General features: G+C 36.6%; 1 protein-coding gene across 2 annotated transcripts in view; it reads left to right on the forward strand.

Annotated features, from left to right (window-relative positions):
* The window catches only part of SLC26A7 (solute carrier family 26 member 7), a 68,071-nt gene that overhangs the window by 9,095 nt on the left and 34,719 nt on the right, over positions 1-24,257 (forward strand). For both annotated transcript variants that reach the window (XM_085053178.1, XM_085053177.1), the window contains exons 2-5: positions 4,816-4,926; positions 9,540-9,709; positions 17,155-17,319; positions 23,988-24,140. In XM_085053178.1, coding sequence (XP_084909304.1) covers positions 4,816-4,926; positions 9,540-9,709; positions 17,155-17,319; positions 23,988-24,140 — 599 coding nt within the window. The remainder of the gene's footprint in view (positions 1-4,815; positions 4,927-9,539; positions 9,710-17,154; positions 17,320-23,987; positions 24,141-24,257) is intronic.

The following is a 24,257-nucleotide window of genomic DNA, read 5'->3' on the forward strand; positions in this document are numbered from 1 at the left end:
TTATCCTACTTTCCCAGCTGCAGTTCCCTCTCACTTTCCACATTGGCTGAGGTACTCGAGAGGTACAGGCTTCCCAGAACACCTAATACACATCCCCCCTAATGCAGACCCTCTTAAAACATATCCCTCTTTCTTCTTTTTCTTATGTCTTTGCTCTTGTAGTTCATTAACACAGTCTTGGGTAAGTCAATGAGGGGAATTCCTATGGAAATCCTTCCCGATTTTTCTTCTATCTCTCATTATCAGTCTTACCTTACCAGCAGACTCAGGTCTTATCTTACCACCATTTGTTTGTAAAGACACTCCCTTATTCCTTTCAGACAGATTGTCTGTCAAGACTCATAGCTTTTTCTGAGGAGCTCTATTATAAGAAAACAAAATGCTAGATTTTTTTTTAATGTCTGTTTTGTATGTATCTAAACTCTTTTATGTACAGAAGGGTCAAGCTGTCTTGAATAGTGAAATCATAAGTGGGCCATGCCATCCACTTGTTTCTTCTACCATAATGGTTGATATTTCCCTTTCGAACATTAAGATACAAATCTCTGTATCTGGAGATCTCTAAAGTGGCAGAATAGAACAGTGTTCTCTCAAATGTACCTTTGATGTAGGTGTCAGACTGGGAGAGCTGCATTTCAGATACTGTGAAATACTGTGAATTTGGGTACTATGGCTAACACAGCTGAGGTGCTTAATTCTCACCAGGCTGAAGGAGACAGTTGCATGGGAAGAAATTGCACTGAAGCATCCTTCAAAATAGGAAGTGCTTTGTCACAAATGAAGTCAAGACAGAAGGTACAATCCACTTGTGTAGCCCCAGCAAATGGGGCCATTAGGTAAAACATATCTTGCAAGCATGAGGTGAATGTGCATTGAGAGAACTGATCCTGAGCTTCCCATTTTGTGGAGATAAATGACATTATTTCCAAAGAATCATTTTGTGTTAAGGGCTTTTAAGAAGCCATTGTCAAAGAATCTTCCAGAACTGTAGGTTTACATTGGAAAATTGTTATGAAATATAACATTTTTTTTTCTGTGGTGGGCTGTTTTTGTCTTCAACAAAAGTTAGCTATCCTGGAGTTAGAAATTAAATCCTGCGATGTGAGTCTTCGGTTGTCTGATTTGTTAGTTCTCCGAGATGCATTGATAGGAGACTCATTATAAATGTATCAATTCTACATTTTATGGCATCATCAGAAAATATCTTTCTTACCACATAATTCAGCTTTGTGAACAAATGGAGAAATTGTCTTTTTCTGAAGCGCCAGAGACCACAACTGCACATAGCATTTTTGAGTGGGATAAGATGAATTAGTGTCATTTAGGGTTCCAAAAACCTGGGGACTGACAATCTTAGTATGGTCACATTTAAGAGTAAAAGGTTAAAATTACAGAAAGATATTTTGAATACACACTCTATCAGGAAAACTTTTAAAATATATAGCTTTTTACAGTAAATATTAACTGATACGAATGTTGATACTCCTCAAATTAATTATAGGCTTGGTACTTTTCCTGCTTTTAATTTAATTTCTGGTTTGCACCTAGTATTTCCAAAAGATGTGGTAGGGTTTCCTCAGAACAGATGTATGTATCACGAGCGTATTTCCAGATGCAGAAAATTGTTAACTAGTTGACCATACTGTGGTGATTCATAGCTCTTCCTATGGAAAATATTTTTTTATTGCTGTAGTTTTGGCACTAGTCTAATTAGCAGAAACGACCAACTTAAACGGAGACCTTTCTGCTGCAGTAAGAGATGACCTTGTTTCTCTTTGTATGAAGCTTGTTATTTTATAGTTACTTGCTTTTGACACTGATCTACAGAGGTGAACATCTCTTGCTTTTCAGTGTGGAGTGCCAGAGGATTGTTATGCACCTGGTGCTAGTCAGAGGTTATGGTTTGCAGTGAAAGTGTGTCCCACAATGTTATCTTATGATAAGCAGGTAGTTAAAACAAACAATATTAATGTACTATGTCTGAACTTACTGTTTAATATTTGTTTACATTTCTTTCCATGGAATTTGTATTCTTATATGAAAACTTTAATGTCACTGCCATGGGGGCTTCTCCATATTACCAGTGAAGATTATGTGAGATCCTCACTTTATGATCTATTTCTTTTAAGTATTACTGTTTGGAATGAAAGAAAATAAAATAATGTTTCCTGTCTTTTGACAGGAAAGTTCTTGAGTATATGGAATGAATTGCAGTGACGTTTAACATGAAAATTAATGAAATAAGCTGAAGTATACTACTGATTACATCTTAAAAAGTATTTGAACCTTTAGAACATTTTATGCCTAATCAGAAAGCCTCAAGTCCTTACTAATTCTATTTTATAATGCCTCTCTGTTCTTACACACTTCAGTAAGTGACATGCTTCAGTAATGGAAGTAAAAACTTAACAAACAGAGCCAGGACTCAAGTCAAAGTCTGATAATTCTAGCTCTGTTCTGATTGCCATGACCTCACCATGAAAAAAATGACATGCTGCTTCTAGAAACTTAATACAAAAGAATGAGATAGGTCTGTGCACAAAATGGAAAAAAACAAGGACCGAATTTAAGTTCAGATTATCTGCCTGTAAACAAGTGATATTTATCAACAGCAGATCATCTGGATTTATAACCATAACCAGGATTTACAGGCCTCTTCCCAAAAACCTTCTGAAGTACACAGCTGGCTCAGCATTCAGTACTGAAGTTGTGTATTTCCCTTTTGCTTGTCCACACAGACAGGTCACTTCATTTCAATTATATTGTTAGAATTGAAATGAGGCTGAAGTTATACTGTTTTTTCTGATTCCTTTGTGTTTTGGAGAGTAAAATAAATTAGCCTTGCATAATGCTTTATTGCAAGGCTGGAATATCTGTGTGAGTAGTATTAGACTAGTGAATTAAGTTCAAATGTTTTGTTTCCTTTTGGTTTTGTTCATAAAACGGTTGTAATGGAAGAGCTTTTCAGTGTTAAACAAGCTTTAAAAATTTCTTTCTCCTATTCTCTGTTCCCTGCCTCCCTCCATGCTCAATTTTGTCCAGATAAGGTCATGCAGTTCTCTCCTGTGCTGTTTTTATTCTCCTCAGGCACACCCTTCTGTGTTGCTCTTGGGTCAGAATCTTCTTTTACCTCTATTGATCATGTGAACATGGATGTCACACTACAATTTCAAAGATCTTTCTGGTTTATGTTAATGCTGTGCTAAAAGAATAATGCAGAAGTGACTATCAATAGATGCACTAATTATAAGGCTGAAGAGCAACCAAGTCGACTTTTTGGAAAAGAAATTTTAAACTAAACAAATTTTAAAATATCTCTTCTTCAAGTCATTATTGATAGTGCTACTTTGCTGAGTACAGCGTGGATGAAAATTATCCATGCAGGATTCATCTCAGCAAAATCTTCACTGTGAGGTTTTTCTAAGAACAGATGAACTGCTTCATTGAGAACTTGACACTTCTGATCTTCTGGCATTTTCTTGCCTCCCCCCACAATGTGCTCTTTATTACAAACTCAAAATTCAAGATGGAGATTTTGAATAAAAATATTCAGAATTGCCCCTGAAAGCCCATAAACAAAGACACTCTTTGGCACCCACCATATTATTAAAGCCCCGTCCACCAATATTTCAGGTAAAGAGTGCTTTCTGGAGCACTTAGGAAAGCTTGGTGAGAACAATTAATCCTACATGTTTAGTTTTCTTTGGAGATTTCAAATGTACACAGAAGGCAACTCTGTTCCATAGATCTGAATCACCTCTGTCACAGACCACACAGTCATTCTCCCAGTGCACACACTTATGCCCTAGGCTGGGGAATTCACTCAGGTTGAAGGTGGACTTCAGAAAGGCATCCTGTGTGTTACACAGGCCAGTCCTTTCTTCCATACTGCGTGATGAAGTATTTGCCAAAATTTGTGGAGCAACTGTGCAAGGCAAGTTCTCCTACTCTCAGTTTCCAGTGGTAAGAGCTGTGAAATGGCAATAGAGCCTGATGATCTGAAGCACAGTCTGGGGAGTTTCTGTCTGGTGACTTGCAAGAAGTCCATGTAGTCTGACTTGCTATCTTAGTTATCTCAAGTTCAACAGCAAAAAAATCTGCTGATTTGCAGGAATGTCTCTGTTGAAAGATGAGTTCTTGTCATATTCCAAGACTTTCTAAGAAAAGGATGGAGATTGCCCTCTATAGCTAGGCAATGAAGGTAATTAGTATGTCTATAAAGTTAAAGCCTAAACAATTCAGTTTGTTCTCCATCTCATCATGAAAGTCAAATACTTTCTGAGCTGACAGCTTTACATGATGAAAGAAATGTTAATATGTAAAGGCTTAAAAACCCCAGGCACCTAAAGAGGATGAACTCTGGAATATATTTTTGTGTAATAAATTAGGAGAAAGCAGACAGAAGGGGCTCTGTCCAAACCAAAATTACAGGTTTTGAAGTATTTGTAAGAAATAACCATCCCACTGCCTGCAGACCTGGCAGTCTCAAACCCATGTTTGGGAGGGTGGGGGTGAAACAATGCTGCCTCCTCCTGTGAGGCCTGGCTTTTAAAAGAAGTGTGGAACCTCTGATGGAGACAGCTTGGAAACATGGTAGGATATGGGGGTTTTGATGATGGAATGAAAAACCTTCCACAGTTCTGATCCTTATTGTACAGTAGTTCACTTACACTCTAGGTTTTAATAAATGAAAGTGAGTTTTTTCCTGCTCTTAATAAAATTGTAGACATTTTCTCATAAAAATAAGCAACAACAAAGCAAACCAGAACAGTTTTATCTTCATACAGTGAAGTAATTCTATTTAACTTTCTACAGGGTTGGCCTTTGCTGTTCTGTCTTCAGTCCATCCAGTTTTTGGGTTATATGGATCTTTCTTCCCTGTCATTATTTACGCCATATTCGGAATGGGACGCCATGTTGCAACAGGTAAGTGTCTGTTTGCTAAAATCATTTTCAGAAATAAGAAATTGGATACTGAAATTTATTTTTGTTTAAAGATCAATGGAAGGAAAATTATCTATGATTAAACAGAAATAAGATGTTTTCATGCTTCTTTTTACAACTTTTTTTGGTCAGTTTAAGTACTTTAAAGAGCCTCATTAAGAATATACTGGAGTTACTCCTGCCACTATAACTTAATATTGACACCTCCTTTGTAAATGTAATTTACTAAGGGCTTTTGTATTTTAACTCTGCTTTAGAAATTTGCTTCAGGCTAAGAGTTTAACAAAGGGTTCTGCCAACATGATGTATGCAAATGGAAATTAAAAAGGTTTGACTGCCTCTTAAACCATAGAAACCACACATTACTTCTCACCTGTCTAAAACACAAATCCTGCATTTCTCAGGAAAAAGAAAACAACCTAAACTGACATTCTGAGCTCATTACCTGCTATTGTATTAAAGCTAGAGACTCTCCCAACGAGGACTCTTGTTCTCTTGCAGAGTAGTCAGGTAGATGGTGAAAGGTTCAGCCTGACTGCTCTGCTGGTAGTAATGAGTTACTTATTTACCCACAGCAGCTGAAGAATTGAATGGCTTTCTTCTCCTAATAGGTTGATGAATGCTCTGTTTCTGACCCCAAAGAAATCAATCATAGAGGGAAGCTGGAAATAATACTCATTAGACTGAAGCACAAATTCTTTGCTGTGCAGAAGTGGGCACTTGATAGCCCCTGAAGTTTGCAAGGAGGATGAAACACACCCAGTAGCAACACAGAGAATGACTGGGTAAAGGGAAGCAGCCCTGGGGCTGTCAGAAGACTTAAGCAGGGAGGAGCTGGGTCTTCCTGGAAGAGGAAAATGAACTCTGCAGGGTCTGATGGCACAAGTGTATGAAATGTTTTAGTAAGAAGTTAGCAACACATTTTGAGCACCTTTTTTGATCAAAAATATTCAGTTAAATAATTAAGAAAATAATATTCTATAATTTAGCAGCTATAAATTGTTTTACAGCAAAAGGGAAGTTGAAAGTTTGTTTTCCCTAGATGCACAGAAAGTGTTTGAGTCTTTTGATGTCCAAAAGGGATCTGTGGATGTGTTAGTGTCCTAATGTTGTAATGAGTAAGGAACTGTACTCAACTCATATTAAAAGGGAAGCATTAAAAAAAAAAAGTGAAAATTTAGAATCCGGAAAATAATTTTTACTCTTGAATACAGATAGATTAGTATACTCATTAAAATTTTAGCCTATATTAATAAGCTGTTTCAAAACTGAAAAATTCAGCAGTGCATTGTCAGAAGTTTGTTGGTGTAAGATTATTAGGAAGACAAGAATCCATCATAGGTGGGAAAGTAGGTAAGTAAGCACCTGGCTGATACAAGTTCTAGTAGTGAAAACAGATGTTAAAATAGGTAAGTACAAGTTTGATGTTTTATCCTTGGGAGGGAATACTGCTCAAAGAATGACTTGCTCAGCTTCACAGCTTTATGTTTGCAGATTTTTGAATGGTCCTTGGTGTGGAAATGTATTCCATTCATAGGTGTCTATTTCAAAATTTAATCTCAATCAAAAGCAGGCAACTGCCAGGAAAATTAATCCACACACACCAGAGGTTTATGTCCAAAAAGGAGACAGAGGAGTCCTGTAACTTCATTCATGAATAAAGGGAGAGGTCATGGGCAATTCCCATGGGTTCTCTCAAACTGCTAGAGGACACAGCCTCTTTTATCTTACTTTCTAGGCTGCATTTCCCTCTCTCTTTCTGCTTTGGCTGAGGTACTCGAGAGGTACAGGTTTCCTGGAACACCTAGTGCAGACCCTGCGCAATTTACATCCCCCCTAATACAGACACCCTGAATACACATGTCCCCTTTCTTCTTCTCCTTATGTCTCTGTTCTTCTAGTTTATTAACACAGTCTTGGGTAAGTCAATTAGGGGAATTCCTATGGAAATCCTTCCTGTTGTTTCTTCTATCTCTCGTTATCAGTCTTGTCTTACCAGCAGACTCAGGTCTTATCTTGCCAGCAGTTTGTTTGTAAAGACACTCCCTTTTTCCTTTCAGCAACAAAACAGTTTTCTTGCATTCATGGAATTTTTCTGAATTAATAAATTTGTGTGACATATATTATTGATCCTTTCAGAAGAAAGGTGTCATGCCCTTGTTCCACCAGCCTCAGTAAAGGCATCACGGTGTGGAGTTGAGTGTGTAGTAGCAATACTGCCTGTCTCAAATGCTCCATACTTCCTGTGCATTGGAGACAATTGCTTCACTTACCAGAATTTTCTGTAAGGTCTGAAATGCTCTCCATGTGTACACAGACTGTAAAAGTGTCCTTTTTTAGTGGAGTCAGTCATGTTAATATGAAATGGAAAATCCATCAATGTTCTGTCAACCTTTGTTCACTGAAATGATTCTTCTTTTAAATAGCTGATCTACTTCAAAAGATTTCTCACCTGAGCAACAAACACCTGCACCTTTCTCTATACTATTTTTAATATAATTGATTTTGAGCCATCCTGTGAGACAGCTTTGTCTGCCATAATAATTTATACAAGTCTTTGATTTAAGAGAGAATTTTATGTAAGCTGTTTACAAATTTAATTTGATGTAAACTGGTTTGGGGTTTTTTTTAAGTAAAAGTAAGAGAACAGGCAAAAGAAAAAAAAAAAAGCAATCTGAAAAGCAAAATACTTAGAACTATCCAGAGTGTTGCTTGACGAAAATGTATTTTAGGCCTAGATAAAAAAGAGAATGTGATCTAAAAAAACCCTTTTGTGGTTCAATGGCAAAATTAAGGGGACTGTCATGAGTAACAGTTTGGCACTTGAAAAATGGAAAACTTGGCTAAATGAGGTGGGCTGGAAAGCCATGAGATGTGACAGATCAAACATATGCAGGAATATTGAAGGGCTGAAAGAATTTGAAGAATTCCATGGAGAGTATGATCAAACTGATACTTAAAGGCTCTATAAATACACCAAAATCAGGACGCTGAGAAGTAAACTGCTAGGACACCTTTCTGACCAAGGGGTAACAGGAACACTCTGTGGCAAGGCCATGGGATTAACAAGCTGCCAGTATAATTTTGCAGAGTAGTTAGAAGGTCTCTGGAGGAAATCCTGGGAACTGCAGACCTATACTGAATCATAGAAACTTACATAGAATGGCCAGGGTTGGAGGGAACCTTAAAAATCTAGAACCAAACCCTCTGCCATGGTCAGGGACACCTTCCACTAGACCAAGCTGCTCAGAGCCCCATCCAACCTGGTCTGGAACACTTCCAGGGATGGAAAAAAAAAAAGATATGGATAATCAGAGCCTGTTAGAGAGGAGTTAATGTGAGTTCTGTAAAGGAAAATGCTACCTCACTACCTCCTAGACTACTATGAATGTCAACAAGCACATGGAGGGGGGATATACTTTGAATGTAAGATATCAGAATGGTCAAACAGCTACTGATAAGGTTCCACACTGAAGGTTACTAAAGAAACTAAGTTGTCCTTGTGAAAGAAGAAAAGTCCTTTTATTAATTATTATCAGGTTGAAGGATATGAGGAAAAAGGCTGGAGCTCATGGTCATTTTTCAGGGTGGTGGTATCCCTGGGAAGTTCCCAAGGAATTCATGCTGTGAACTTTACTGCATGAAGGCCAAGGTGAGGGCAGGACTGTGTTCACCAGGTTCTGCAGCAATAGAAGAAAGGCAAGTTCAACGAGAAATCACTTTAAAAGACATTTTAAAGTATAGATTAAAGAAAACAGTCCATCAGATGGTGAACTTCTGGAACCTGCTCTCAGAGGACATTGTGGAGGGAGAAATTCCAAGCAGGTTCAGACAAACCTTTGACAAATTCATGAATGCTAGTCCCCAAACAAAATCAGAAAAGGCCAGCTAAAGAAAAGCTTCTCTAACACAGCAGCTATGGATGCTTGCAGAAAATGGCCAGGCTTGTGTGCTTTCCCCAGGTAACACCTCTGACTGTCACAGCTGGAGGCAGTGCTAGGCAAGATGGGCCATCGGTCTGACATAGCAAGATATCTCTTATGCTCTAATATCTCTGTATATTTGTGTTTTTCAATGTTGAATTGTCATCCTCATCTATCTTTTTGTCATTAAAAGTGCACCTCTCTCAGGAAATAAATGTTTTTCTCATTATTTGCCTCCATTTAGTAGAGTGCTAGGTACTATGTAATGGGCTAGGTACTATATATGCAGTGTGAATTAATTGCCCTAGAAATTTGAATGGTGAACACTTGGGATTCTCAGACAAATAACTGCTTGATCATATCCTGGGTGAGTTAAAAGCATTTTTGATAACTTGAAATCATTGTAAATTGTTGTATTTGAATCTCTTTTGTAAACCTGTCTAAATGAATGTGCTCCAAAAAAAAATTACATTTAATTTGCCTGTATAAATGGTATTTTACAGGAAGAAATGTGTGTTACAAGAAAAATTACCTTAAAAATTGTTCTTATGATGTCAGGAATGTACAAAATGGCACTTTTACTCATAATGGCTGTTTCAAAAAAGAGACCATGAGTGATGAGTACAGACAGATATACAATTATTGGTGATTAATGTGTGGCTTTTTTTATAGGAACTTTTGCTTTAACTTCCTTAATATCTGCCAATGCAGTTGAACGTCTTGTTCCTTCAGTCAAAACTAATTTCACTGCAAACAATTCAGGACTTTTGGGTTTGTCGGAATTTGAAATGCAGAGGATTGGAGTTGCAGCAGCAGTTTCATTTCTAGGAGGAATCATTCAGGTTGGTGACAATCACATTTTCTGTATTCTACTGGTGTACTTTGTGACAGCTATGACATTTGTAATACTTTTTCTTTTATTTCTCTGGGAAAAACTAATGAAAACATCTGGTTCAATGGTCATAAATGATAAAATAAATGTGCGTTAATAATTTGCTACTCCTATGTTGAGATGTAGTAATTATCTGTGTACATGCTCCTGGTGTGTTACAATATGTAGTAAAACCACATTCAGTCAGCTCTAATATAATACCCACTTGCAGTTGGTGTCCCCTATCCTTCTCCTTCAGAAACAAACATGAATTAGCTCCTGGTAAGCACTGACACATTCCTGAGCTGTTCTGTTGCTCTTGGCTTGAAGAGAAATACTGTACAATATCCAATAATTAAAAACAGTAGGGAAAACTTCTTTAAATTCTCTTAAGAATTCACACACCCATCATTAAAGTGAAATAGTAAAACAGATGTCTTCAAATGATTCTCTAAAGCTTATTCAAATGATCAGAGGTCTTTTAAATGTCTTCTTTTTCCTTATTCTGGCCACAAGGGCCAAGTTCCTTTATCTATTGCCAGTTGCTTAAGTCTTCAAAGAAGGCTTCCCTCTTTCCTTGTAAATATTAAAATGGAATAAATGTTCCAAGCACGTGACATTGCAACTCCTCCTGGGTACCTGGGCTCCTGAAAGAAGCCCAGACCCTTCCACTCAATGCTTTGGATCCATCTGCCATGCAGAGGATGAGCAAAGGAGCCCAGAATGGGATCTTCAGTAGCCTAAGTGCTTGGCAGGAACTGGGGCATATACTTATGGTAGTCAGTAGGAAGTATCAAGAGGTATTGTAATTTCTGTTGCATTTTTATAATTCTTTTATTGGTTTATGGCCAGGATTCTTTTATTGGGTTATGATTTGGGGTAGCAGCATGAGGGAGAGCCTACAGACAGCCCAGAAAGTAGAGCTGATGCAGATTGTGCCTGGCTGTGCCTACATGTTCTGACCCATTGCAACAGGATGTGCAGCACAGCACTGCATCTTGTGCAGGGTGCTTGCAGCAGCAGAGCATGAATGGAGCTTTTCATGCAGGAGACCTGTGCTCACAGCTTGGAAATCTCCTACATCATCCCCAGAGAGGCCAAAATGCTGAACGTGGGAAGCTGGTGCCTGCATTCATTTGATTCACTTCAAAATCCAATGCAGAAATTATTTTGCTTGGTGCCTGCAGAATCCCATTAGGTGTGTAAATCCTCTAGATCTCTTACTCTTTCATCCTGAAAAGTTCTGCTTTTTCATATGCCTTCAACTGCATCAGCTGGTTTATCTCAACCAATGTCCTATTAAATCCTGATTGGAATGAGAATAACTAGTCCTCTAATCAGCCACAAACTGCATAAAAACAACAGATGCTGTTACCAATCCATACCTTGGGCAGCCTCCACATGAAGGATGAAAAGTCCTTGCCAAAACTTGCAAAAGTCCTTCCTTCTTGGGAAGAGTAGGTAAAGCTCTGGACACTTTTGACCTAAAAAGTAATTTGATACTATTTTTCCAGTAGCCTGGCTAAGTACTCTAATCAGCAAATAATGCCTTTAAAAAAAGGGAAAACATACAAAATAGTGAGTAATGGAAGGATGGCAGAGGGGGAAGATGTGTTTTTGAGATGAGCTGCTGTTGGTTAGTTGGTATTTAGTGCAGAAAACTGTGTGTTTGTGTGTGAGGCAAGCTCTGAGCAGGCTCTGTGAATCTCAGTGCCATCTAGACATGAAATAAATTAGAACTGTTTTCTGATCAGAAGATAAGAATAGGTAGAGCTTAAAAGAATTGAAATTTGGGGCTTAGCTGCTTAATTTTTCCTCAGGTAACAAATTTCAGAGCTCTAAACTGCTGCTTTAATCTAATGTTTGAGGAAGTCGTCATGAAAGAGGAAAGATATTTAGTTATCTTAAGAGGGGTTCTGATGAAGATAAAATAGTATTAAAATAGAAAATAAGTTATCATAAAATAAAACTGTAATTACCAAAGCCATTTAATATAATGCATTCCTTATTTCATTTTTAAAAGCAGAATGGAAAGCATAATGAAGATTTTTTTTTCATGTTTGTGTAGTTGCTACTTTGTAAATATAAACAGGGCATGGAAAACAAATCAAGCAAATAGAATTCTTCCCTGATGTTAAATACCTTGGAGGTATTGATGGGGAGAGAAAATGACAGAACATAACAGATACCTATGGAATAATTTTGTAAGTAAAATTGGATGGTGCCTTTATAACATTGAAAATATCCTCAAAAGAGCTTTTGGGTAAGATTTTTTCCCCTATTAATATATTATATGTACAAGAATGCTTGCATAAATATATAAAAAAACTTTAACATACTAAACTGAAATTCAATATTAAGATTTGCTGAATAAATAGAGGAAAGCTGTTTGTAGATAAAAACTGAGAAAAAAAATTACCGTAGGGAAAAGCCTTGTTGTCTTAAAACCACAGTGTTACAGACTTCAGTTGGGCTACTCCTCTGTAAATGAGGAATAGCTGCTTTTTGCATTCCAGTCTTATAACATTTGTATTGGTAAATTTTTCATCTACTGTATTTTAAAAACTAACATGTAATTAGTTGCTGATATACAGTGCTGGAAATAAAAATGTTTCTGGTTTTCAGGAGAACAAATTTACAGTCTATTATCAATTTGCTTAATAACGGAGGAGCACATTTGAATAAGTAGGGTGTTTTTGTAAGGCAATATTCTTGTCCAGATCTCTATTTCCCTGTGGGAAAAATTATGCTGCACCATTCTGTGTTACACATAGCTCTGCATGAGGTAAAAACATGAGTCTATTATACAGTGATAATCAGGAAAAAAGTTCATTTTTCTTTTACAGTGGAAAGACCTTCTTGCAGGCTCATATTCTGTCTCTCGAAAACTACAAGTATGCTGGGTGGGAGTTCAGGTTTCCACTATGTGTTAGTACAGAAAGACCATAGAAAGAAGAGTTTTTCAGGTCCCAGAATGAGGAAAGTTCACCCTGCACTCCATCAGAAGCTACCAGACACTCTCAAGGCACCCAGAATGAATATAAGAGCTGCAACTCAGGGGACCAAAAGCTAGTGATCTACCAGTTGAAACAGTCTGTTGAAACAGCCCAGGGAGACTTTTAAATTGGCACCTCAGTCAAGGTGAACTGTCTCTCTCAGGCTGTTGTCTCCAGAGGGTCAATAGATGTCTTCACTTTTGCAACCTTTGATTTTGAAATAACCAATAAAATATACTAAATGAGAGGCTCACAGCCTGTGCTGTTTCCCTCAGAGATGTTCCCCAGGTCTGCCTCATCTACCCAGCCCATGCAGCAAATGGTCAGAAAAGGCACCACCATTTCTGTCCTCTATAGCAGTGAAAAACCCCCTTCCAAAACAGGGGAGGTTTGAGGGGTTGAAAATTCACTCTCCAACACTGAATCTGTACAGCAGGTAACATGATATCAGCCTTTCAATTACTGTGGACAGAAAGTTCAACATTAGTGATTTCCAAAGAGCTGTTAAGTGATAAAAATTTTTACTGGCCATGAAGTTAAATTGACTACATGTTGAATGGAATTTTTATAATAATAATAAACTGAGTGTGTTGTCATGGGAAGAAAGTATTGAAAGTGGAGAAGAACCAAAGGTTCTGAATTAATGAACATAGAGCGGTTAGCTTTATGAAATTGCTCATTTTTCTTCTCCTGGCTAAATTCCCATTCTCTTCTACTTAGAGTAAAATTATGGAGCAGTAAAGACAGCTGCAAGAAAAGGTTCTCTTTGTATCATCTTTCTTCCAATTTGAAATTTACTTTCTTTTTCTACGTTTTTTTTTAGAAATTACCCCTTCCACCACTTCTATCTAATCACTTGGCTGTGTACCTTGTTGCTATTATCTTTCTCCTTTACTGTGCATTAACTCAAAGCTGGTTTTCCTCACTTTCTCTAATATAATTTTTTTTCTTTTCTCTGAAAGCTCTTGATTTCATTTACATGAATTTAATCAAAAATATACACCTGGTGAAAGCAAAATTAATCTCATGAAAATTACTTCTTAATGAGCCTTTTTACATGGTGTGATGTACTGAAAATGTCACACGCACAAACAAACAATAGCCATTTGCCTTTCAAACCATTTTCATACTGTGTGTGTTCTTTCCCTGAAATATACCTCTGTTTCCTAGGAACTAAGCTTTTAAAAATTAAAAAGTTCTGGATACAATTCTAAAATATGTGAAAATTTTGTGTCTTTTACAGTTTAAGAAAATCCCAGTACTACAACAAATAATGAAAAACGAACCCTATTTTCCTTTTTTCTTTTTGCTGTTCTAGCACTTCACTGTCACTTTTCTCTGCAGTTTGTCTGCATCAGAAAGGAAGAGAAATCATACAATATACCGGAAAATAAAGTGGAAGACCTGCAAAAATGAGCATCACAACCATAGCCAAGAAAAAGCAGATTGTTAGACATTTCTTTAAGAATATTGAACTTTCTACATTTTGCTCAGTGTTACTGGGTGAAAGATTTTAGGACATAATGCAATGTAATGCAATTGTGTGCTGTCAGCTTCACTCAGTTTCAAATGGTGTTTATTCAAAATGCATTGGCAGCCAAGCTTACATGGCTGTTGCACAGCATGGAGGGTTAACTGTAGAATCAGTCTGGGCCTGTGTAAATGCTAACAATTTTAGATAAATCTGTCAAGCAAACTCACATGCTACTAGATTTGGGAGGCTTGTTTCAAAACTTTTTGCCTCCTCTTGATCTAAGCAGTTTCTGTCCATTACTCATGTTGCAAGGACAAGAGGTTCCCACACCAGCTTATGCTGAAAATTACATCTTCTACCCAGGATGTTTTCTTTTCTGGTTGCTTCATTGTTAGAACTTCTCCACAGAGGATGTATGAGTGCACATCATATTTATTTAACTATCATGTAAATAAAGAGTAGGATGTACATGCTGATGAAGAACTGCCTTTGTTTCTGGAAATCCTGAGATAACTTCTGCAGTAAGAGAGAGGGGACCAAGTGTAGGCTGTTGCTTGTTTGACTGAGTGGCTACAGAAATTGTCTAACTGGAACCATACTCATGGTTTGTATGTATTTTACATAGCCTACAGTTACAAGTAGTCAATGAAAACTATGTTTGAAATGTGATCTTTTAGTCAGTACCTGTGAAGCATCCTCTTAAAATTCCTCTTAAAATACTGAAGACTTAAAAAAAAAAAAAAAAAAAAAGGTAGAAAAACTAAAAAGTAAATCTGAGAGTGATGCTGAGGTTTCTAAGTTCAGCAATCATTTTCCTGTAACTCACAATAATAACTTTCTCTGATATGCTAATATTAACTAATACTTCTGTGTGATATTATGCAGTACACAGAATTGTCTCCATGGCTTTGATTCCACAGCTAAAAACCATCCCATTTTCTGGCAACTAAGCTATTACACAGTTAGAAATTTCACATTCATACAATAGAAACTGATCATAGAAAACAAACAAAAATTCACTAGGCAAGGGAGAATTTAATTCTTATTGAACTTTGCTACTGTGAACAATGTTTTAAATATATTAGTAGGCACACTGTTAGAACAAACAGCTAAACAAAATATCTGAAATTAGTAATTATCAGTTTTAAGCCTGACTAACTAAATTGCTACTCACTGAGGGTATACAGTAATTATCATTATTGGAGTCCAATCTTGAACGGCAATCAATGTTCCAATTGCTCATAGTACAGAGCAATTTACATGTTATTAGTGGGAAAAGAAGAAAAATCTCAGATTTAATCTCTCAAATGGAAGAGGCAATTGCTCACTAGAGGTTTTTGGTGGTAAATTAAAAGCCACTTATTTTGGTATTTTTGTTTCTTTTGTGGTACTCTACTCAATGCACACTGCATACAGGTGAGAAAATGAATGGTGTTCAGGCATAAAGAATGATAACATCTGAAAATTATACTTTAACTTCAGAACAAAACAAAGCAAAAAGTAAAGGACACTGATATTCCAAAATGATGATATTTAGTATGGTAAACACAAAATGAACCTCTTAGAAAGTGTTGTAAAAACAACTCTGTGCCAAGACCATGTAACTTTTCAGGCAGAAGAACAGTAAATGCAATGTAGAAGTAATAAACTACAAAACTCATTGTAAGGGGAGATAGTCAGTATAACTTAATGTGGATCAGAAATGATTAAGCATTATATAAACCACAGTAGCAGCTGTGACAACCTTGTTTAAAGAATTGAGAGTTGTCAAATCTCACACTCCAGAGGGAACGTGGAACTCCAGGATAAGGGGAGAAAATAGCTGAACACAATAGTACTTTGTCCTGTATCTTATAAATTATGTCTCAAAAAGCCAATCAGAGACGTGGATCTAATTAAAAAAATTTATTAATTAAAAAGCAAGCAGGTATCAGCCAAACAGCGCTGGGCGGCCGGGTGAGTCTCCTGCTGCACCCACGGCACCGCACCCCATGGTTACAAGTTACCTTCTTTTATACTCTTTTGTATTTCCCTCCCCTTGTGTCCCCTCGTGGGCTTTGATTGGCGTCTCTTTGTGAGTCTTGATTGGCCACTGAGTTGTCTAGGCTGGCGTGCTCTGCGTTGTGGTTGTTGCTGGGCATAGTCCTCACCGTGGGGTTGCGCAGGCTCCTGGTGGGGGCTGTGCCAAGGCTAGGCTGCCTTGTGGCTGCCTCGTGGCGGGTTGTGCAAAGGCACTTACAAACATAACAGCTTGCTTTAAAACAGAAACTATCTTTATAAAGGCAGAACTTAACAAAAGTAAAGAACATCTTTTTTAAACGATTTGTGAACTACACCTGGGATTTATCACACTGTATTCCTAAGAGGTACCTACAATAGTTAGAGATTCTTCTGTAGTTTAAATTTTTGGATTAGAGGTGTCACCACAAGACTCTCCACAGCACCTCATAACTTTGGTATCTGTTGAAATTACCAATTATGTGAATCCTGATAGTGACACGATGGCAAAGAGTAAGCTGGACCAAGACACGACCCTTGGCCCATTTAGGCTGGATAGCAGTGGAGCAGGAATGAGTCTTAGAACCAGCCTCACTTTTTGAGTTGCTGGACTGCATGGTGCAGTGTTGAGTTGATGCTTTTATGGTGTTTATTGTGCTCATGTATTTGAGCAGGAGAGAATACTAAGAGTTTCTTTGGGTCTGCTTTTGTTCCTAAACTGGTGTTAGAGTCTGGTAAACTAGTGAATAAAATAGTGCAGGTAAACCCACAGAACTTCAATGGGTTCCACTTTCAGCTCTCTTTGTCCTTCAAAGGACTTTTGCTTTGTATCTTTAGCCCATTTATCTTATAATTTATTAAAATTATTGTCCTATCCTGGCTCATTGTCCTATCACCAAGAAGCTGCATTTTATTATAATTGCTGATCCTCCTGCGTTTGCCTTTCAGGTAGCAATGTTTATACTGCAGTTGGGCAGTGCCACTTTCTTGTTAACAGAACCTGTGATAAGCGCGATGACAACAGGAGCAGCGACACACGTTGTCACTTCACAAGTGAAGTACCTGCTGGGAATGAAAATGCCATACATATCAGGACCACTGGCATTTTTTCATGTGAGTTCAATGAAAGAGATGGGTTACTTCATTAGCTAACATTTTATTAAATAATTACGCTATTTTTCTCTGTGTAAGACTAAGGAATTTGTTATGCACATGTGTGAATGAATAGAAGATAAACCTTCATCTTGCTTTGTCTGTTTGTAAGAACAGATTTGGATAACTTGATAGAGAACTATCAGGAATGGGTACAGTAATTAATTTAAAATATGTGTTAGGGCATCAATAATTCCATTTATTATTCTGAGCCATTATACACTTATACAGGGAGGGTAAACTCTTTCTGGATCAGCATGTGAAAGGAATAGAAATATAAATCTAAACATATTTGCTTCATATGCTGCTGAATGAAATCTGACCATCATTGTGGTAAAAGGAAAATGACCCATTATTTGTGCATCTCCTATGTAAAAAATACCCTAGATATGTCATTTATTATTTCATGACATGATATTACTTTGCCATAAACATGGCAAGTGGGCAGCTTTAAGGTAATTTTTATACAATGCATGCAGTATTTAATAAAGTATTGTAAATGAGTGGTTAGGCTTCTTAAAGAATCACCATCAGAGGTATTGGCAAAAAGCAGGTATGAGCTTAATATGAACTTATGAAGGTGTGACTCTAGCAGAGTTCGATGGCAAGGCTTGCTCTATTACTTACTCCAAGGATGAATCATACATAGGCAAATTGCATTAGTATCAATTTAGAATGGATTACATGGAGACCCAGGATGAAAAAGGGTAAGGGTGCAAAGGGAATGGACATAAAAAGATAAGGTGTGCAGAAGGGTTTCATCATTGAGTAATTTAACTTTTATGAAGTTATTAAATAGGATTTTTTATATTTATAACAGTGATTTAGTTACAATTTCATCACAACAACATTCACACCATAATAATTTCATACACATGCACACAGGTAGAGATGTACATGTATGTCTGTGTGTGTAAAGGTGCTTAACAAAAGTTCCCCTTGGGTTCAGTGAAATACTCATGGCAAATGTCCCAGTGTTTCTCAACAGGCAGGGGTTGCACCTCCATGTGCATGTGTGTGTATGAGCCCAGGTGTTGCTGTAAATGATGGTCTTTTGAGTATTGCAGACTGGAGGGCTCACAAGCTCTGAGAGGTGCCCCACTGGGAGGAAGGTGCTGGCACAGCCACTGTGGCACAGGAGGGCCCAAGGGCCCCACTCAGGACTGCTGTGTTTAGGGTCACAAGGTGATTTGCTTTAGTCATCAGTTAGTTTCCATCCTGGCCTTAGCCCACATTGGCAACTGCTGGAGTTTCCAAAACATTTGGAAATTGTTTCCAAAACTCCAGCAACAATGGTGCTGTTCTACTTGGGCTACAGTTCAGGTAGGGAATGTTCCAAGGCTGTCAGGGGATCACTGATCACCCTTTGTTCCCCACCTTGGCTGGATGGCAAATGTTGCTGTTACAGGGTTGTTCCCACCTGCATCATGTGAGAGCACCTGGTATGGTCAAGGATGTGTCACCACCTGGCTGATTTGGTCAAGGGCAGGGGGAGATGCACCACCACAAGTGTCATGGTTACAGCCCTTGGAAAGTACATATTTTTGGCTGAAACCTTAAAGAGCAAAGCTGTATAATCTTTTAACACAAAATACACGAACATATTCTTGATGGTAACTTATTCCAGCAAGCCTTGAATTTAGGTGCTGTGAGCATAATCTCTTGGCATTATTAGTATTACAACAGTACCTGTCAAAATGATACTTTTGTCATAATAAAACTGTATTTACTTGCTGAGGTGATATTTACATTGCACTGATAGTAAGACTTCATCTAGTCAGTGACTAAATTGGGGCACCTTTTTTAAATGCAATGTCTCTTTGTTCCCTACTGCGTGCATTATTTTTTCCTATTATTTTGGGAAATTTATTAATGTGAACTCTTTGATTAGAAGATGTTGCTTTTTAGAATGTTTTTTTCATAGTATCTTATAAATTTGATAGCTTTTCATATGGATAATTACCTGGTAAGTTTTATATGCAACCAATTTATTAATGAAAATTAGGGGCATGTAATAAACACAAGTAATTTATCCATTTATCTTCTAGAGATATACCTAAAACTGTCATAGCCATTTTTATGAGTAGTTAGTTGGCTTATGAGACTGTTACAAATGATTCTTCATATATTAATTTTTTTTATTATTTAAAAACCTTTTCATAAATGATTCTTAATATAAAATGTGAATAGCCTCTTTTTCGTGGCGTTTCCATGGAGACTATACTTACATATAGGAATATTGTCATCTTGTAGAGATGACTGGTGTTAAGTACTGCAGCCAAGGCATAATCAAAATATACATTATGAGCAATAATAAAGAACAGCAGTGATATGAAGAAACATTTCCACGTTGGTGTGCTGATGATATCATAAATGAGGTCATTCAAATGCTTTGAAAGAAATTTATTCCCTTATCCCTTGTATTTTTTATGTATTTGAAACAAGTTCTTTGCCTTTCACTTCTCTTTTGAAATCAAAACACTTTGAACATATTCCAAAGAAGAATTTTCCTGATTTTTTAAGGTTCTGAATTGCTCTGTAAATTGTGCGAAAATAAATGACCAAAGAAAAATCTACTGTACAACTTGAAAGAATAATAGAAAAGGGGTGATTTTGCTATATAGATCTTTTAAAAGGTTTCTGGTATCTGTTCAGACTTACATGTTGCCTTAAGAAGGTCCAGCATCACAGAAGCACCAGAGCTAGATTCTAACAATAATTTTCTTCTGCGGTTGCAGTTTCATGTGAAAATTATATGAATTAGATATAAGGTAGCTTGCACATGTATCTAGGGAGTGAAAGGCAACTTTGGCACATCTCTCTGGAGATGTTCTTTACTTCAAATTCTTGAAATCCAAAGACTGGTACTTTTGCTTACATTTTTTTCCTTTGTCCACTCCAAAACACCTCCCACTCACAAAACCAATTGCTTTGCCTCGGGCAGCCTTTGGGTTGGCAAAGCAAGAATAAGAATGTTTAATAAAGTGTGATAGGAGAGTTGCAAGTATAGCAAGCCAGTGAAATGGATTCTTTATAGCATGTGAGATCATGGTTAAATATGTAGAAAGGAACTTTGCATATGGAGAACAAATCTAGTACACTGGCCTTGTGCCTATGATATTTTTGTATTTACACATACTTTACATAACTTATTAGATTTTGTTTTCCCTGTGCTTAGTTTGTCACACTTCAATTGAGCTGCACAGTGCAGTGTCAGTTGGTATTTTGTAAACGGAAAAGGAAAAGTGAAGGTGAAGAAGAAAATAGGTGAGGGAATACTACATGAAATATCTAACTTTACAAGAAAAGGACAAGAAAAGAATCAAGTTTTTCTCAGCATCTGAAAACAGAAGAACATATTTGGGTTTGCCCTTTATTTATGTATAGATATATTTTTCTGAGAAAATACAGCACTGCAAAATGAACTGCAATATAAGAAACTTGCTTTGCAAAAGGGGGTCTTTTGTGGCTATGTTGCAAGTTTGTTGCAAAATCATCGTGTGGTTTTGCTGCAATTATCTGAAAAAAGCCCCAAACATTCACATTCCTGCTATCAGTCCTTTTTTTTACCCTTTTTGCCCCCAGTTACCTATACATTTTACAGTATTTGCCTGTACATTTTCCCCTCCTGTGTGACGTATTTGTTTAATAAACATCAAAACGAAATATTTTTGAAAATTAAATGAGGTTGTCCACTCTTAAAATCTATTGTGTTAAATAACATGTTCCTTTAAATCTTTTGTTTGCTTCAGCCTCTATACTCATTTTAGAACTAATCTTTTGGGGTTTCATGTATACATTAAGCAAGTACATTAATAAAAACACAAACCTCAGAGCATTTCATTAATAAATCAAAATACACATCCTTTCTAGAACATAAACCATTACAATGTTCAATATCACCCTATGAAAATATGTGAAAACAGAGTGGCACTCGAAACTGTTAGTTTCCCATGAGAAAAGGAGCATTCAGTGTCTCTATGTCTATGTGCAAAGCTGGAATACTGCTTGTTTCACTTAGGTCCAAATTTGCATTGATTACCAAAAAGTTCACTGATTGCTCATAATATTGTCACATAGGTTCCATTAAGGATCTTTACTCAAACTAGCAATAAAACTAAAAACACAAGAGGAAAACAGCTCAATTAATATATTGCTGCTGATTTTAAAAAACTTTTAAAATTATAATGACAAACATTGCTTCATACACTGTAATATCAAGATAAATTCCGCTGAGTAATTTCCAAATTATTTCAGTAAGTGCCTCATCTTACTGATATGTGAAATACTGAATTTTTGATTAAAACATTTGTAATACTTCTTTTGAATCAGATGCCGATACTACTGCAAACTTGAGCTTTATGTACTTAGATTTAGGATTAATAGTTTCATCTTGAGTGAGTGCAGTATCTGATGGACAGAATACCATGTAAAATGTATAGTTTAAAGAGAAACACCAAAGGATATACTAGGCAGTTCATATAAAGATTTTGTTGCAAAGTCTGAAAAACCTATGGCAAAAGTTTACAAGATTTGGCTACATATTTTTAAAATTAAATGCAAGTGTCTACTTCAGTCAATTTGAAAGACAGAAATTCTTAAAGTTTGTGCATATCTCTTCACTAAAATTATATTTATTCACTTGGTCTTTTGCCTCACTTTGTCTAGGAAAATTAGATTTAACATCATGAATGCAAAGAGCTAATGCTGACACTTCAATAGAGAGCATTCATTTCAAAACAAACCCACATCTCTCTGACTACAGCAAGTAGGAATCAACCCATTTCTTCCACTTTCTTGCCACTTCACCTTAGATCTAGCTCAGTCTTTGGTGAGTTTGTGGGCACAGTTTTCCAGATTGCCTCCTTTTGTCTTAATTGATCACAGCCTCTGCTTAGGCACTGAGCCAAGTCCTGTGCTCTCTTGAAAATGCATTCTTGGAAAATTATGGGTACAGAGTCTAGTCCCAAGCCACTCAAGATACAATCCACAGATTGTCTGGTTACAGTGGGGCAATGTGTGGTTAAAAACTGTGGTTTAATTGCCATTCTTCAGATTTAAGACATATAGATCACATTACTTAACAAGTTGATTTTAAAATATTTTCCTGGTTTCTGAGAAATGTTTTGCTGGGTTATATTGTGCATCCTTAATCAAAACTCCAACGGCTAAATTTCCTTTTTATGAGGAAAGTTACTTTTCTGTAACCATACTAAGGCTAGGTTTTTTCCCTTTCTAGATTATGAAAATATTCTGAGAGAGAAAAAATCAAGGAGTTATTTTAATTTACTCATTCTTCAATATGAGCAGCACCTCTTCAATGAGTGACAGAATCAGAACAGTAGAAATAAAATTTATCATCATATTGACCACTTTTCTGCCAAAACAGGTTCTTTCCTAAGATAATTTTTCTAGTATTTTCTCTTGTCCAATATAAATATATGTATGTATCTCCAACTGTCAAAACTTGTTAGCATTATACATGTATTTGAGAATAAGTTCTCTGGGGCAGAAAATTATTAATATTTATTTTGATAAATCTACAAGCATCACTTTTTATTTATTTTAGTGGTCTTCTTAGTCATTGCCAGAGAAAACACCTTTTTAATGTTATTGATATTATTATTATTGTTATTTCAAGTGTCAGTTGTTTGATTTTATTATCAGTGATGTTGTTGTTTAAAAAGAAGTTACTTGTGATGATGTCTAAATCTACATCCTAGACCTTAACTTCTGTTCTCTCTATGGTTTCTATTTCAGGATGTACAATAGTTCCCAGAATTTAAATGCAGAACTCAAGGGACTGAGCCCTACTTTGTCTTTTCCCCTTACAGTTTTACTAAGCATGTGTATTGTATTCATTTTTATGGCTCACTCTTCCTCCAGGCAATAGACTATGACTTTTTCTCATGAGACCTGAAAATAAGTTGTGATAGGAATATAATTTTTTCTTTATTTATCCGGATAGATGTTCTCTCCAATTTTCTTCAACCCTTCTAACAGTTTCAGCAAACTTCTAATTTTTCCATTACTTTCTGTTAATCTGCTGCCATACTGATTTATGCCTTATTTCCTGACCCAGAAATTTAGAATAGAGCCAAAATTACAGTTCACTGAGTTGTCTGTGCTGGTACGAAGGCAACTGCATTCTTCTGAGTGTGTTACAACATTCTATTCATCATCCAAGACCCCCATTACTGCTAGAGTTGGTGGATGTTATATGCTCTGGACACTACAAGAAAATCTTTGTGCATGAAACTTTTCTCAACATTTTTATGCAACGCTCACTTATCTCACTGAAATTAAAGAAACTGAATAAGGAAAAGAAATGTATCACATTTATTGGAATTTTGTCACTTGCTTCTACCAGTAGAAATTTGTACATAAATATATACAAATATTTACTGTATTTTTTTGTTTGTTTTGTTTTTAAAAGTCCTTAGATATAGTAAATTGGTAATTTTCTTCCTTGTAAAATCTAAAATATAGCCAAAAACTTGTCCAGTGACTCAGATCCTGCAGTATTGATTCAGCTCTCACTGATTATTTGTTTGAAGTTGTGAGAAGGTGCCATAGCATGTGATCCAGAAAAAATTTTATCTGTGATTGTTATTTGCTGTTCACTGTAGATTTATGCCTACGTGTTTGAGAATATCAGATCAGTTCAGCTGGAGGCATTACTTCTCTCCTTGCTGAGCATTGTGGTACTTGTTCTTGTTAAAGAACTGAATGAGAAATTTCAGAGAAACATTAAAGTTGTCCTTCCCATCGATCTACTTTTGGTAAGTACAAAACTGTGTATCAGGCTTTTTCTTACAAACCTTTCAGTGGCTCAACTAACCTACTGAAGTTTACTGTGCTGTCTGTAGTTACCCACACCCACACCTGCTGCTTATTAA

The sequence above is a fragment of the Lichenostomus cassidix genome, chromosome 2, assembly GCF_008360975.1.
Source record: "Lichenostomus cassidix isolate B80296 chromosome 2, HeHo_3.0, whole genome shotgun sequence".
Lineage (NCBI taxonomy): Eukaryota > Metazoa > Chordata > Aves > Passeriformes > Meliphagidae > Lichenostomus > Lichenostomus cassidix.